This window comes from Hemiscyllium ocellatum, chromosome 21 (assembly GCF_020745735.1).
Source record: "Hemiscyllium ocellatum isolate sHemOce1 chromosome 21, sHemOce1.pat.X.cur, whole genome shotgun sequence".
NCBI lineage: Eukaryota > Metazoa > Chordata > Chondrichthyes > Orectolobiformes > Hemiscylliidae > Hemiscyllium > Hemiscyllium ocellatum.
Window position 1 is genome coordinate 35,909,242 of NC_083421.1, and position 17,484 is coordinate 35,926,725.

The window sequence follows — 17,484 nt, forward strand, 5'->3', positions numbered from 1 at the left end:
GAGACTCAGATTATCTTTGAATGTTGCCAAATCCAAACTCATTTCAACCCACACCTGTTCTGTAGTCAGATATTCTATCCCCAATATATTTTAAAAGAAAGTTTCTGGAAATCACTGAGTGTTATGAGCTTCCAGGTCAACAGTCTTGCTTGTACTGTATCTTTATTGATCTGGTGCAGATAGATATCTGCAATGAGTACTGCATGGTCAAAGTGACAGCAGGCCAGGAGGCACATTCGCACTGTATTGCATTTCTGTTCCCAACTCTGAGCACTTCCCAAACCTCGGCACCCGGCTCTCTCAAATGGACACCATTAATGAAGAAATCCAACACTGGATCAGCTCAGCTATTTACGGACTAGTGAGTGTTTGACAACAAAAATCTTTACAAGTCGACAAACGTATTTATGTACAGGGCAGCTGCCATCCCCTAACTTCTACCCTGCAGTGAGATTTGGACAGCGTATTACCAACACATGAGGACAGGAGAAATTTCAGCAGCAATGATGTCTGCACATCCTCTGGTTTGGATTGGATGGGACGCCTGTTGAATAAACACTAGCATTCTTCTAGGAGCCAATTCTATAAGCGCTCAGGCAACACGATGGACTGGACACTACATCTGGATGGCTGAAAGGTGTTTTCTCCACTGGTGCTGTTTTCAAAGCTTCCGATGGTCATGATGCCACAGGAGGACAAAGAAAATGCTTCACAAGGAACTCTGAAACTCTCAGTGGCATTGACATAGATGACTGAGATAGCTCGGCCAGTCAGGCAGCATCTGAGGAGCAGGAGAATCGATGTTTCGAGCAGAAGCTCTTTGTCATTCCTGATGAAGAGCTTATGCACAAAACGTCAATTCTCCTGCTCCTCAGATGCTGTCTGACCAGCTGTAATTTTCCAGTACCGTACTCTCGACTCTGATCTTCAACATTTGAAGTCCTCACTTTCTCCCCATAGATGACTGGGATGACTAGCTTGCTACCAATTATTCACAACGCTGTACAGCACTTTGAGTCCAAAAATCCTTAATAATATGGTGGAGCAGCCTAGAAATGAGGAAGCAAAACCTGGAGTCCAGACCTCTCTACCTCCTGTCTTACGTGTCAAAAGAGCTGTGGTTCGGGAATTGGCCCATTCAGGCACATGCACTTTTGACCCTGAGGAGAAGTCACCCCAAATCAAGGACAAATTAGTTCCATCATTTGTGGAATATTTAAAAGCAAAACCATTCTCTGTGTATACTAAGGACAACTTGTTGCTAATTATGTCATAATGATCACTAAAAAGAATTAAAATCAATAAAGTTGAGCAGACCCAATTATAAAAAATTTGAAGTCAATTCTCAATTGCTTCCTCATTTCTGTTCTGTACATTATGGTTAATAAAATGCTCTTGCACAGGAGGCCATCACCTCATTAATATCAGTAATTAATTAAGAGTTTTGGGGCAGCATGGTGGTTCAATGGTTAGCACTGCTGCCTCACAGTGCCAGGGACCCGGGTTCAATTCCCACCTCGGGCAACTGTCTGTGTGGAGTTTGCACATTCTGCATGGGTTTCCTCTGGGTGCTCCAGTTTTCTTTCACAGTCCAAAGATGTGCAGGTCAGTTGAATTGGCCATGCTAAATTGTCTGTAGTGTTAGATGCATTAGTCAGGGGTGAATGTAGGGGAATGGGTCTGGGTGGGTGGGTCGGTGTGGACTTGTGGGGTCGAAAGGCCTGTTTCCACAGTGTAGGTAATCCAATCTAATCAAAGCTGCCATCTCCATCTCATTAACCTTTTACATCAGTGAAACACAAGGATACTGCACAGTATGTACACTTAAAATACCTTTATTTATTCACAAAAATTGGAATTTTAATCAGCAAAAATGACCAGCATATCACTTTCATTCAGGATTATGTTCTAACAGAGAGGATGTATATTACACAAAAGTAATGACAAAAATAAGAGCTGTGATATAGTATTGCTGGAAAGCACAAAGTGCCTCCTCACTTCCAGGTAAGGTACATAAATATAACATTCTAGTCATGTGCCTTTTTACTTTTACTAATAAACCTTTTGCACCTTGTATATAAAGAACAGAATGTATAAGTACTTAACATAAGAAAAACTGGCCCAATGTATAAAATCAAAGTTAAGAAAGGATTAAAATATGAACAAGCAATATAAAAACAGAAGAGGCTTTGTAGGCAATGTTGATTCTCTATCTCCTACATAAATGTTTGAGCATTGATTCTAATAGCTAGTCCCTGAAATGGTTTTCTATCTTTTTTATGGAATGATGGGAGAGATGCTTTATTAATATTTAATATGCAGATATTACCCACATTATGGTTAAATACTCCCAGTCAGATTTTTCAGCCATAGGTTAAAAACAAAACTGTTCCATGCTGGCAGATTATTGTGGCTGCCTAAAAGATCTTTCAGTTTAGCAATACAATATGGTCAACAGCGAGGTACTTTTTCCACACATTCTCTTTATAGTAGCATTATGTAAATATATATGAGTTATTAGGAGCATGTAAACAAATACAATGTACCAAATATGTTCTGAAATTGCAGTCTTCTTAGTGTTGGGAGAATAAGTTCAGAAATGTATGTTGAACCTTCACTAATTCATGGTGACCGCAAGACAAAATTCACTCACAGCAACTGTAGCTAAACCTCTGCTGCTGATCGGTACAGACCTGAAACCACCAGCTTGTATCACAATTGCTGCATATAAATATCAATCCTGCACCTCAGAATAAAACAGGAAATGATGTACATGTGCATTATTGAAGTCAAGATCCAGTTTTGTGTCATGCTTTGAGCAACAAAGTGTGGGCCAGGTGTTGATAATATAGTGAAATATTGACAGGCAACACTAGTGTTTGTACTTAGACGTGCAAATGCAGTTTCTCAATAATAACTGCAATCAATTTTGTAAACTGTGAGTTCAGTGCTCATTCATCTGGTTTTGAAAGCTTAATTTTCGGTGCTTAATGAATTTAAAAATCCAACATGATCCAGCTTTTATCCTCAGTCAAGTACCATCCAAGATATGTAAGGTGGTAGGCACATACTGCAGAAGTTGACAGCAAACTCTTCAAAGTTGCATTACTGGTGTAAACAATACATGGCCCTTCAGTAGGAACTTAGTCCAAAGGTTAATGGAAGCCTCTCTAAATAATGCCTTCCAAAAATAAAATGCAGCTTTTGTTAAAGCACTTGTCTTGCAATAAGTCATTTGAAAATAAAACTGTCTTGTCCTCAGTCGTTGGTTTATTTGTGTAATGCAAAACAGGTATTCATATCGTCCATTGGTCTTCCAGAGACTGGATTACATGATTAATAAAAGCACACTTGACCAACAGAAAAGCCAAACTCCTGAGTGCCATTGCCATTATTAAAGAGTGCTAAATCTCTCAGAGGTAGTAGATCAACTTCATCAGTGGTGACTTCAAACTCAATCTCATGCGGTCCAGAGTCATTCAACTGAAATAAGACAGTAATATTTTAAACAGTTGTTTGTCAATGGTATCTTGTAACTGTTACAATATTAGGACAAAATTTGGAAGTGTCAGGGTGTGTGTACTGTTTACATATAATTGGGAAGACAGGAACTATAACAAATGAACTGAAGTGAAGGTAATCCTAATGATCACATACTGAGCTAAAACTATGTTCTTAATAATAATACTGAACTGAAACATTTCAAAGCATTTACATTTGTTATTGATACACTTAAATACGATATGTGCATTTTCAATTCTAATAATGTTTATTGCAATTTTATGCCAACACATAACATTCAGAACTGACATTCGCTTTGTGACAGTTGCTTTTAAAAATGGCAAAGATCTTCTGGCCTCCTAAAATCTTGTTGCATTGATCTATTGTCCAGGAAGTTTGAACTTCCAACAGGTAATCCGTTGCTCCCCATGACCCTCCGCAAAAGTCTCCAGATTTCTGACAGTACCACTGAGCTTCTATAAATGGTTACCCAATAAAGGTTAGGCAGAAACATTCTAACCTAACTCCTGAGTAACTATGTAAATAATCCAATCCAATCACTCACATAAGCACTGCTCCACTAATTTGCCTGAATATCTCCCTGAATCACTACTCCCTCTGCCAGATGATACTTCCTGAGCACATTAACCACCAGATACCCAATTAACCACAAACCCAACTTGATTGTTTCCATCATCCAATGAACATCTGACTATGATCATCTTGACTGGACTCTTCCATCTGACCCTGAACCGACTTCCTCTGACCCACCTGCCTCCCTACCCAGCTACCACCCTACCATCTTACTTCACTGACCCTATCCACTCTACCCATTCACCAACATTCACACTGGACATCTAAACTTAGTGCCATATAAAAGGGCATGTCTTCTGCACTAATCCTCTTCACAGATTTCAGCTTCTGTATTGACAGAACTCAGAATGTTACATCAGAACTCAACTCTTCTAAATGTATAACCAGGTAAGTGTGCAGGTTTCTGACTTATCAGCATCAGAAACTGAAGTTCTGACACTGATTGGAAGATTTGAGCCTTTCTTGAAAACTCCATTCACTCATGTAGGACAAATTTCTGCAGTTTATTCCCAACGAGTTTCTGAAGTTTATGCCAGCATCTTATTTATGAAAGGAAACTTTGAAAACAAGCACTTGCATTTAATTAGGGCCTTTCTATGACACCATTCTTGGGATATCTTGCTTTGGATCAAGTAAGTCCATGTCTATGAATTTATAAATCTCTTATATCATGATTCAAAAAGTGGGAGATTTCTTTGGTGTCCCACTCCATCAACACGACCAAAAATAGATGTTCTGATATTTTGTAGACCCTTGTGGACATTCACTGGTACAACAACAAGATTGCTTAGGAAATACAATCTATCAGTTAGGCAGCACTTTGGAATGTCCTCAGGATGTGTCGAGATGTTATATATATGCAAGTGCTTTGTAAATGTACATTTCTTCATGGAGCAGGGCAATTCCCAAGTGAGACATTGGAAAGGCAAATTAATAGCGTCTTATTTATTTTGTGCATGACCAGTTTCTGTCGCACAATATTCCTTCATATTGTTATCATGAGTAATATATAAAAGGCTACAGTATTATTCCAAAAATTAATGAAAACGTACCGAGCATCCATCAAAATTAACTGAGAAGCTTTTGTGCCCATTATGTATCTTCTTTTGGTTGTCACCCATGAATTGAATTGTTCTGGGATCGCTTATATTCATCTTGACAAAATTAAGACCGGGTTTACACTTGTAGATTAGTTTTTGCCTGGCATGTGTACTGTGAAGTTTTAAAAAACGAAGCTGCACAATGTTTATTCCAGGATATTCAAACTGTAAATGAAAAAAATGAAACAAGATTTGGAAAATTTAGAGTTTGAAAGTACATCCTATGACACTTTGCATTTCCTTTTGAAATTACTCTTTAAATCTCACCAAAAATCCTCCTTCTGTCGTGCTGAACCACTGATGTGCACTTTCCTTTGGGTGCTCTTTGAACCAGCCTTTTGTAGGAACCTGGGTAATTTTTTGAAAAAAAGGCTATCAGTCCAGGAGCTCATTCTCCAATTTAAAAAAAAATTCTTCCTCTTAACAAAGAACTCAAACAATAACGTTGTTTTGCAGCAATTAGGTTCTTAATTTGGAGTGGTTCAACTTTGAAGAAGAGCCAAAAAACTGCAGATGCTGCAGGAGGCTGGAAGAATACAGCAAGCCTCAGCAAGGTAGCATCAGCAAGTGGAGAGATCTACGTTTTGGGTGTAACCCTTCTTCAGGACTGGGGGTTGGTTGTAGGGGGAGCTGCAGATAAAGGAGGTGGGGGGAGGGAGCGGTGAGTCAGGTTGGAGAAGTGTGATAGGTGAAGACAGGTAGAGGGTACAACCTGATTGGTCAATGGGAGGAATGAATCTGGTAGGTGGTAGGGAGGAGTGGAAGGGAAAGGAAGGGGGTGGGAAGGGAGTCGGGAGAAGGAAAGAGAGGTTATTTGAAATTGGAGAACTTAATGTTGAATCCTTGGAGATGTAGGCTGCCCACACGGAAGATGAGGTGTTGTTCCTCCAATTTGTGGTTTGCTTCATTGTGGCAAAGGAGGAGGCCAAGGATGGTCATGTTGGAAAGGGAGTGGGATGGGGAAGTGAAATGGGCAATGACTGGGAGGTCTGATTGGCCTCTGTGGGCCCAGCTGAAATGCTCAGTGAACCTTTCCCTAAGTTTACATTTGGTCTCCCCGATGTAGAGAAGACCACATTGAGAGCACCTGATGCAGTAAACTAGGTTGGAAGAGAGGCAGCTGAACCTCTGTCTCACCTGGAAGGACTGTTTGGGGCCCAAGATGGAGGGGAGGAAGATGGTGTCCCAACAGGTTTTACATCTTTTCCAGTTGCAGGGGTAGGTACCTGGGGGTTTGCGGGGGGTGGGAGGGTGTCGGTGGGGAGAGTGATGCAAACTGAGGACTGTCAAAGGGAACAGTCCTTGCGGAAGGCAGAGAGGGTTGGGGAGGTGTCTACTTGGAGTTGGTGAAAGTGTTTAAGGATGACAAGTTGGATGCAGAGACTGGTGGGGTGGTAGGTAAAGATAAGGGGTCTCTGTCTTTATTGTGTTGGGGAGGGCACTTAGACTGTGGAACAGGGAATGGAGGTGTGGGGCAGATGGCTGTCTGGATGACAGAGGGAGGAAAAGCACATTGTTCTTTATGAAGAAGATATACAACTTTGAAGAAGGTCATTTAACCATTTGATTACATCAGTTCTTTCACAAATCAAAACAACAGTCTTTATTTTCCTCTTTTTATGCATATATTGAGTTCCAGTTAGCTCACTAGGCTGGATGATGTTTTGCAACACGGGTTCAATTCCTGCATGAGCTGAGGTCACCATGCTCTGTTTTCTCATTTTTGTCCCTTGTCTAAGCTGTCGTGATGCTCAAGTTAAACTCATTCGAATGAGGGACTGGTCTATAATGGCTTTATGTGTTCAACAGATGAGCGCTTATTTAATATACATTTTTTTCTCCCCTCAGCACATTACTTTCCATTCTTCCCTCAGATGTTTTGATCAAATATAGAACATCTGTTTGGAGAAACGTAAATCTTTCCAATTTTTGACACCTGTCATTCTGGTAATCCTTTTGTTCATAGTTGGTAGAAAGGCTTAACTAGATATATGTTACATGATAGAATCTTGATACTTACACTGGATGCAGTTCAGAAGAGATTTACCAGGATGTTGCTGGTAAATGTTTTCAGCTATAAAGAAAGGCTGGATAGGTTGGGGCTTTTTTCACTGAAACATAGGAGTTTGGGAGTGACCTGATAGAAGTTTATAAAATAATGAGGGGTATACATAGGGTTATTGATGTCTTTTCCCTCAGATGGGGGATTTTAAGATTGGGGGTGTATTTTTAAGGTGAGAGGAGAGAGATTTAAAAAAGACAGGAGGGGCAAATTGTTTATACATAGGGTGGTTCACATGTGGAGTAAACTTCCTGAGCAAGTGGTGGATGTGGTCAAATTACAATGTTTAAAAGACATTTATAAATACATCAATATGGGCCAGGAACAGGCAGGTGGGACTAGTTTAGTTTGGGATTATGTTCGTTATGGACTGGTTGGAACACAGGGTCTGTTTCCATGCTGTATAACTCCATGGAATGCATTGTCTTTTCGCATCATTTTTCAAACTTGGATACCTATATTATAACCCCGACGTCGCCTTCAGTAGGTAGGAACCCAAGTCAACTTTTCTCCGCAATTACCCAGATGAAGAAGTAAATTCTATCACAAAATCATGATTGCTTTAACTGAACTACAGCATTCTGTTTTCACTAATGGGAAGATGTATTAATGACAAGACAGTTAAAGTCCTGGGATGATACAATTTATGATGAGAACACTTCATTAGTTTCCAGTGCCTGCAGTACCTCATTCTCCACAGTTGGCAAACAGGTTGCTCCATCGGCTGTAAAGTTGCAGTAGACCATAAGTGCATCATATGGACAACCTTGATTGGGGTCAATATAATAGAAACCTAGTGAGGAACAAAGAAAACAAAATCAGGTTGACTTTGATGTCAGCTGTCCTCCATTTTTAATAGAATCATAGCATCCCTACAGTGTGGAGGCAGGCCATTCGGCCCATTGAGTCCACACCAACCTTCCAAGGACTTCCAACCCACCTCCCCCTACCCTATCCCTGGATTTCCCTTGGCTAATCCATCTCGCCTGCACATCTGGATGCTATGGGTAATTCAGCATGGCCAATCCATCTAACCTGCACATCTTTGGATGTAATCATCTCAAATTAAAATGAATTTAAGTTTACTTTGCAAGTCTTTGTTAATAACCCAAATATGGAAGTCAAGCGGTTGTCACTGGTGCAAATCTTTACATTCGCAGCAAATGGCCAGTACCTAAGAATGACAAGGTGGAGAATGCAGTGTGGACCTGGTTGACAGCTCAGCCAGAATTTGTCGTGGAGAGACTGAACGTATCATGTGCGACATGCTTGGGCTATGCATTCACTGTTGCTTTTTTTTGCCATTATTCTTCAACAAAGAAAACCGTTAATTTTCTGAAATATATTGCATTTAGTTTCCAAAACACTGCAGTGGCACAAGTTCCAGTGTTTGTAGTTAGCATCTTTATGCTGATACTATGCTACTGACCTCTTGGTTCCTGAGTTATAATATGACTGCAGTTCAAAAGTTCTTCATTGATTGCCAAGTGCTTTGGGATGTCTTGAAATAGTAAAAGGCACAATTTAAATCCAACTTTATTCTCCAATTGATTATTGTATCAATGGATAGACTGAAGTATATTCCTGAGTTATGATGAAGGCTGTGAAATTATACCAAATTAAGATGAGCTTGGCATTTTGTTTTAACCTTTATTTAAATTATTCATACTCACCAAATTGGCAAACAGGCTCATAGCAAGTGTGTTGGACAAATGAGTCCAACTCATTTTGAACAATGTCATTTGCAATCTGCGTCATCCTGCAGTTGCCAGTCTGTTGTAAAACTACCTCTGTTCCCCAAATTCTCAGGTAAAACTTCTAATTTTTCAGAAAAGATTACCTCTTTGTTTACATGCAGATACTTTATATCATCAATGAGGCACACTCATTGTCTCAGTCCAAGAGCTATCTAACCAGCTACACACAGCCTTATTGTAAATGAAAGGGTGGGTTTGGACATTATTGGAGCAATATTGTAGCAAATATCAATGACTTTTTTGAATCATGTTACAAATTCCCCTTCATCAATTTCCTGAGAAGGATGCCAGCAGTTTTGCATGGAATGACTTACTCCAAAATCATTATGCAAAATGAGTTCAGTCCAGATTGTTAATGCATTAAAGATTCATTGATTTCATGTCATACATGCCCATTATGCCAAGTGACTGAGTTACAACGAGAAGTGGGTAGACACAAAGACTGAAGTTTGCCAGCATAATGGAAACATGGCTAGTTCACCATGGTCTTTACCATCACGGAGCTGTGGCTGACACAGCTTCAGTTCTTTGCAGGTTGAGGCAGGGTTATTCTTGGTTCCGGTGGGTGGGGCAACGATATATCGAATTTCCATGTTTAAAGCTTCCAGAGTTTTCCAAATTTTCTTGGAAACTGTACCACGTGCTTTGCTCAAAAGTATCTGTCAACAAAAGGCAATATGGGAAAATAATTTAGTTTAGTGTCTCCTCAAATATGCCGCATGTGTCTGCATTTATTACTTTTTTGCTATTAATAGGTATAAAACTTGAATTAAATACGTCCTGTATAAGATACCCAAAAGCTGTAGAGCCTGTTATGTGCAGTTTTGTGATCTGATGCAGTCAATACTTTCTCCACAATGATAAGTATAATTTAAGGCACTTATAAATATCAGAGTTTGGTTAACCCCCTCACAGAACTGCAATGGAAGGGTCCCATGCTGGGCAATTACAATCAAGAGTATATTGACTACTAAATGTACATGTTCCAAGCAAAATATTGGGTATTCCTTGGCACCTACAAATGTTGTTAACTCCCCAGTGCGGCATCATGAATATCCTACCTTCCACTCCAGTTCCAATAACCTGAGCAGAAGGTAAAAGGATGTTCAGCAGAGTCAGGCATACACCTTTCCAGTCAGACTTTTATTTCCACTTGCATATCATAAAACTCCAACATACAATTACTTGTTTCCTATATAATACCCCCAGTTCTCACCCAATAATCTCTTAATTAATTTAACCATCATCTATTCCCTAGTTCCATTTGATGTCAGGCATCCCTACCAACCTACAATATGACACAATCTTGTTATATAATTTGAATTATTCTAGCAGCATCAACACACTGAAACAAAAACAGAAATTGTTGAAGAAACTCAGCAGGTTTGGCAGAATCTGTGGAGAGAAAACAGAGGTAATGTTTTGAGTTCAGTGGCCCTCCTTCAGAATCAAAGAACAAAGAAAAGCACAAAGAAAGTTTACAGCCCAGAAACAGGCCCTTCGGCCCTCCAAGCCTGAGCCGATCCAAATTACTGTCTAAACCTGTCAGTCAATTTCTAAGCATCTGTATCTCTCTGCTCCCCACTTACTCATGCATCTGTCCAGATGCATCTTAAATGAATCTACCATCTCTGCTGGCAACGCATTCCAAACGCCCACCATCCTCTGTGTGAAGTACTTGCCGTGTGTATCCCCTTAAACTTTCCACCTCTCACCTTGAAAGCGTGACCTCTCATTATGGAATCCTTCACCCTGGAAAAAAACTTGTCTCTATCCACCATGTCTATACCCTTCATGATTTTGTAAACTTCAATCAGGTCCCCCCTTAATCTCCTTTTTTCTAACGAAAATAAACCTAACCTACTCAACCTCTCTTCATAGCTAGCACCTTCCATACCAGGAAACATCCTTCTCTGCTCCCTGTCCAAAGCGTCCACATCTGTTTAATAATGTGGCGACCAGAACTGTGAACAGTATTCTAAATGCGGCCGAACCAATGTCTTGCGCAATTTTAACATGACTTGCCAGCTCTTATACTCAATACTCCGTCCAATGAAGGCAAGCATACTATATGCCTTCTTGACCACTCTATCCACCTGTGCAGCAACCTTCAGGGTACAATGGACCTGCACTCCCAGATCTCTCTGCCCATCAACTTTTCCCAAGGCTCTTCTGTTCATTGTATAATTCGTTCTAGAATTAGTCTTGCCTAAATGCATCACTTCACATTTGGCTAGATTGAAATCCATCTGCCACTTTTCCACGCAACTCTGCAGTCTATTTATATCCTTCTGTATTCTTTGACAGTCCCTTATGCTTTCTGCTGCTCTACCAATCTTCGTGTCATCTGTAAACTTGCTGATCATACCAACAGTTCCCTTTTCCTCTTCCTGGACACTGGATATTGAAACGTTAATTCTGTTTTCTCTCCATGGATGGTGACTTGCTGACTTTCTCCAGCAATTTCTGTTTTTGTTTTAGATTTTTAACATTCACCGTTCTGTGTTTTATATTCGCATAAACAAATTTACTGGCTTGTTTCTCCAATTTGCTTCCTTGAGCTCCAGAGGTATGTTCTTCCACACTTACCGTCACTGGGCACAATTCATGGAATGCTTTGGACAGTACATTCTCCAAATGAGAACCACGTGTATACAACAAATATTTGATATTTGGACAAATAGATCAACTTGTGGATTAAAATACTGCAAACAAATTAAAGTTTTAATAAGATCCTACTTTTTTCAATGGATGTTTATACTCTCATTTTTCTAAGTCACTGGGATAGCACTTAAAAATCTATAACTCAGAAATGTCATTGGGAAATGATTGAACAACTACTAGTGCTTTCTTGTGAAGTTTTTCATGCACAAAAAAATCTGTTGCTGGAAAAGCGCAGCAGGTCAGGCAGCATCCAAGGAGCATGAGAGACGTCGATTCTCCTGCTCCTTGGATGCTGCCTGACCTGCTGCGCTTTTCCAACAGCACATTTTTCAGCTCTGATCTCCAGCATCTGCAGTCCTCACTTTCTCCAAGATATTCATGCATGTAATTTTGTCTACTGGTAATACTGTCCTGCACAGTACTGTAAACTAACCCCCACATATATAATGCCAATTAAGAAAGTATTAAAAATTCAAGGATTCAGAAATTTAAACTAGTTGACATAACACAATAGAAATGTGATATTTACAGCACAGGAAATGGTTTAAAACAAAAATTTATGTTGGTTGCCTCAAGTCAGTCACAAGACCCAAGTGAATGAGATCCTCTTCGAGTAATTGGAAGACTTGCAATAAATCATGGAAATTGCTGGAGAAACTCAGCAGGTCTGGCAGCTTCTGTGGAGAGAAATCAGAGAGAACATCTCAAATTCCTTAGCTTTGCTTTCTCTCTACAGATGCTGACAGACCTGCTGAGTTCCTCTAGCTTTTTCTGGCTTTGTTTAAGATGTCCAGCATCCACAGTTCTTTGTTTTATTACATTGAATAATCTTTTTTTTGAATTCTCAAGGAAATAATGGAGAACAGTTCAGCAGACACCACCAAGATGATGGTGTAATTATAATTCACCCTCTATGTACAGAACATGTGAACTCTTAACACCTCTCACAGGTATAAAATTCTAAAACTTCGAAAAGCCTTATGATTTCTAGCTCTTGTGTTAAGTTTAAAATCAAAGAGTCTCCCTCTTCAAAATGATGTGGTTCAAATTCTTTTACGACAAGTTGTGAAACTGAATGCAATGACAGCAGAACAAAGTCTGATAAAAGTATTGTAAATCTAACAGCGGTAAGATTCTCTCACTCCGGCCTAGTCTTGTCCCTCACTATATTATCTTGTAATTCAAGCCAATTCCCCATCTCCACATTTTTCAAGGTTATGAGGAATGGGGATCAAAATATCGCTGACACTGCAAATACATGCACCGTGAAAAATTAACCTCTGAACTTTTAAAAAGTTCCAACCTGTCTTTGTGACCAAAATTTAAAAATGAAACTTTTCTTCACATTAATACATTGTTCAGTGTCTAAGATACTTAGAGTCATTGAGTCCGAAAGCATGGAAACAGACCTTTCAGTTCAACCGCCCATACTCCTAAACTAAATTAGTCCCACCTACCTGCTCTTGGCTCACATCCCTCCAAACCTTTCCTGTTCATGCAATTATTTTAAACGTCTTTTAAACATTGTAATTGTACTCACACACACCACTTCCTCAAGAAGTTCATTCCACATGCATTCCACCTGTGTAAAGAAATTTGCCCACTTGTCTTTTTTAAATCTCTCTCCTTTTACCTTAAAAATATGCCTCTTATTCTTGAAATTCCCCATCCTAGGGAAAAGACGCTCATCATTAACCCTATCCATACCATTCAGTATTTTATAAACCTCTACGGTCACCTCTCAACACTCCGTTGGCTAATAAAATGCTCTTGCACAGGAGGCCATCGCCTCATTAATATCAGTAATTAATTAAGAGTTTTGGGACGGCATGGTGGCTCAGTAGTTAGCATTGCTGCCTCACAGCACCAGGGTCCCAGGTTTGATTCCAGCCTTGGGCAACTGTCTGTGTGGAGTTTGCATATTCTCCTCATGTCTGTGTGGGTTTCCTCTGGCTGCTCCAGTTTCCTCCCACAGTCCAAAGATGTGAATTGACCATGTTAAATTGCCCATTGTGATAGGTGCATTAATCTGAGGGGGAGTGGGTTACTCTTCGGAGGGTCGGTGTGGACTGGTTGGGCCAAAGGGCCTGTTTCCACACTGTAGGGAATCTAATCTAATCTATCCAGCCTTTCATTATAACTCAAACCTTCCAACCTGTTAACATCCTGATAAATCTTATCTGAACTATCTCTAGCTTATTAATATCTTTCCTGTATAACATCAAGACTTCTCAACTTTTATTGCATGTATAAACACGAAAAATAACCTGCTGTACCTTGTTTTTGTGACATAATTAAGTGTACATTTCACCACTCAGTGTTACAGCTACTGGTATTTAGTATTTTCAGAATGGACTCCTGAACTCAGAACACCAAGCTGACAACTCTCCAATTTTCAGTGTGTTGAAACATTAGATTGGATTTTGACAGGACTTGTTATGCACCTGCTTGAATGCTTTGCGAACTGCTGCCATACCTTGCTTCAGTTATGCAGCTTAAAGGCTGTAGCATCTGGATGAAATGGGACAGTGGAAAGATACAGAGTGTTCTATATAATTTGTGATGTGTACAATTTACCTGCTGCTCGGGTCAGTTGGTGGAGACATTGCCAAATGAGTGACCGAATCACAGAGATCCAGAAGGACTGAATGGCATTTAAACTGTCAGCATCTCAGTAGAAACATAAACCTAACTTATGTCTTTCTCATAAGGTGAGTCAAATACTGCCATTGTATGGAGGAAATGTATTAAAACATTTATATCTACTTGAACTTTCAGTGTACATCAAATCTCAAGAAATCTTTTCGGTTCATAACAAAGTAGGTATAAAATGTTAATGAGTTGCAACTTAATCTGTTTTCATATGCTTAGACCACATTAGCAACATTGTTCTGGTTCACACTGAACAATTTCCTGTCTTTTAAGGTTTCTGAAATAAAATATTTCAGCAGGTTGCTCAACATCCATGCAGGAACAGAGTTCATGACCTTTCTTCAGAACTGGGCAAGTTTAGAGACACAATAGGCTCTGAGCTGTTCTTGTCCAAACCCACTCCTTACTCAATGCCTGAGTCTGTGATACAGTGGAAGAGATTAAATGACAAGAGGAGTTCATCAGGCAACGGGACTGGGATGAGAGATGGGGCAATAAAAGTGCTTCTAGCGGGTCGGAAAGAAAACAAAAGGTAGAAAATATATTGCATTCGGAAGCTGTTGGGGTGGAAATTGAGAACATGGGGAAGATTGGTCTAGTTCTGGGTGGGAGGGGAAGAGGGTTAATAGCAGACATACAGGGAGACATGACAGACATGGTGAAGGTAAACTTCATGGGCAGCACCTCAGCTTTAAAATAGGCACTTTAAAGTCTTTCCAGCTCAACGCTGAGTTCATAATTTCAGACTGTAAACTCTTGGCCATGTTTGTTTTGTTTGTTTTTTTTTCAGTCAAAGTAAAGGGCTATGGTTGATGCAAATAGAAAAGTTCTCCAGTCTGAGTTAACACCTTCTATTGAGAATAAATGCATTTTGTGTAGGACAAGCATGTAGATTCCTAGTATACGCTGTACCTGGAATTCTTCTTTAGGCATTTTCAGTGAAGGTCCTGGTGGACCAGGAGGACCAGGGAGGCCCTAAAAAAAATGGAAATTACACAATGAAATCATCATTAGCGAATTTGTCTTAAAACCAAAATTAGTGACTTCAATGCCTGTCTACCTCCTCTTTTGCATAAACAATAAATTGCAGAATTTCTTCTTGATAAATTCACTCACCAATGAGGATAAACAACAATATGACACACTCTTCTCCCATTACCTTGCTTCATGTCCAAAGCCAAATACGACTGCTGTTACAGGTCATAAAGTTTTTTTTTGTTGGTTAAATAGTTGCACAACATGATGGGTGGTACAGTGGCTCACTACTACCTCACAGCACCAGAGTCCCAGGTTTGATTCCAGCCTCAGCTGACTGTCTGTGTGGAGTTTGCACATTCTCCCTGTGTCTGCATGGGTTGCCTCCAGGTGCTTGGTTTCCTCCCACAGTCCAAAGACATGCAGGTTAGGTGAACCGGCCATACTAAATGAGAGAAATGGATCTGGGTGGGTTACTCTTCAGAGGGTCAATGTAGACTGGTTGGGCCGAAGGGCCTGTTTCCACGCTGTAAGGAATCTAACCTAATCTGGGTTTCAGTTTCTTCGAGCATACTACAATGTAACTTAATACATGTACTACTCATGAAACATGCCAAATAGCGCAATTCGATGGGGAGAATGTATCAAAACATTGACTTTTTAAAAATCATTCACAGGATGAGGACATCACTGGCTAGGCAAGCATTTATTGCCCAGAAGGCAGTTAAGAGTCAACATATTGCTGTGGATCTGCAGTCACATGTAGATCAGACCAGGTATGGATGGCAGTTTCCTTCCCTAAAGGACATTAGTGAACAAATGGTTTTTTTCCAAAAATGGTTTAATGGTTATCATTCTGCTCTTAATTCCAAATTTTCACTGAATTCAAATTCCACCATCTGCTGTTGACTCATTATTAATTCATGAATTCCCAGTGATGCCAGGAGCAATGCAACAACAATAAAAAGAAGAAAGAAAGGCAGGGAAAGAAGGAAGGGTTACAACAAAATGGAATTGGATGACAAAATAATGCAACCCAGAACATGAATACAAAAGTCTAATGCGCCTCATCTTCTCCCTTACAATTCTGGAATTGACCTGTTTGAACTTTGAGGACTGTTGCCATGCAAGTGGTAGCCCCCCCTACCTCTGAGTCAGGAGGTTGGGCTCAAGTCCCACTTGCAACAGAGGTGTGTCAGAACATTTCTGATTTTTAAAATATATCTGTTTGAATCTTAAAGAGACCTGCATCTGCAGCAGGGAATTCAAACCATTGATATCTTCTCCTCATTTTAACAATTTGGAGGTTCTTCAGAACTTCCTTTATTCTAAATTTTCTTACATGATCTTTCAATTCCGACAAAAGGTTATCCATGAAATCATCATCTACCTTGTCTTGCCCAAGTCCTGATTTTACTTGATTGCAACTGGTTGCAGAATTTGTTTCCAATTCTCTATAATCTATATGTACGACATTCACAAGGACTATGGGTGCACCAAATGGAAAGTGTAGGGAAACTTTTATTCAATATATTATGTTTATTCCACAATTCAAGCATGTGACTCTGATAAAGATTGTCTAAACTGGAACTCGTTGCCACATATTCTCTTTGATATTGTCACAAAAGTAAAGGTGTGCCTTTTGCTCCACGTCTGATTTCAAATACTTCCTCTGAGCAGTACAGTTCACCTGTGGACCACTATAAATAGTGAAAAGAATTCTTATTTCATCAACCACCTCTATTGTCCTTCCTATCCAGCCATCCTCCTCTACTTCCCTTTGCCATCACTTGTCCAGAGCAAAGCATGTACTACAAACTCAACAATAGAAAAGGTTACATTTATAAAAGCAATCTGGAAGACAAGTTAAATATGGATATTGATCTATATGCACAAAACAAAATCCTTACTTACTGGTGGTCCTACAGCACCTTTTATCCCTGGCATTCCTGGAAATCCTTTAAGCCCCTGAAAATCATCAACATTGTTAATCAATTTTTATGATCATACTAAAGACTCTATTTATTATTGATAACTTTGTGTTTAACTACTGTAGCAGTTAACCAACGCATTGTCATGATAGAGAACAGAGAAGCTATATTTTTGCATATAGGACTCAAAGATTAGGTAAAAGTTTAAGTAGCCATTAAGAGCTTGGTGTGTGTCCTCAGTAAAAGTG

At 39.7% G+C, this 17,484-nt stretch overlaps 1 protein-coding gene across 1 annotated transcript in view; it reads right to left on the reverse strand.

Annotated features, from left to right (window-relative positions):
- Window positions 1-2,190: 2,190 nt before the first annotated feature.
- Window positions 2,191-17,484, reverse strand: part of LOC132825649 (collagen alpha-1(XI) chain-like) — an 80,765-nt gene continuing 65,471 nt past the window's right edge. Inside the window, exons 30-36 of the mRNA XM_060841018.1 lie at window positions 17,220-17,273; window positions 15,243-15,305; window positions 9,508-9,673; window positions 7,944-8,050; window positions 5,463-5,543; window positions 5,148-5,360; window positions 2,191-3,483 (exon numbers count right to left, since the gene is read on the reverse strand). Coding sequence (XP_060697001.1) covers window positions 3,337-3,483; window positions 5,148-5,360; window positions 5,463-5,543; window positions 7,944-8,050; window positions 9,508-9,673; window positions 15,243-15,305; window positions 17,220-17,273 — 831 coding nt within the window. The 3' untranslated portion in view covers window positions 2,191-3,336. The remainder of the gene's footprint in view (window positions 3,484-5,147; window positions 5,361-5,462; window positions 5,544-7,943; window positions 8,051-9,507; window positions 9,674-15,242; window positions 15,306-17,219; window positions 17,274-17,484) is intronic.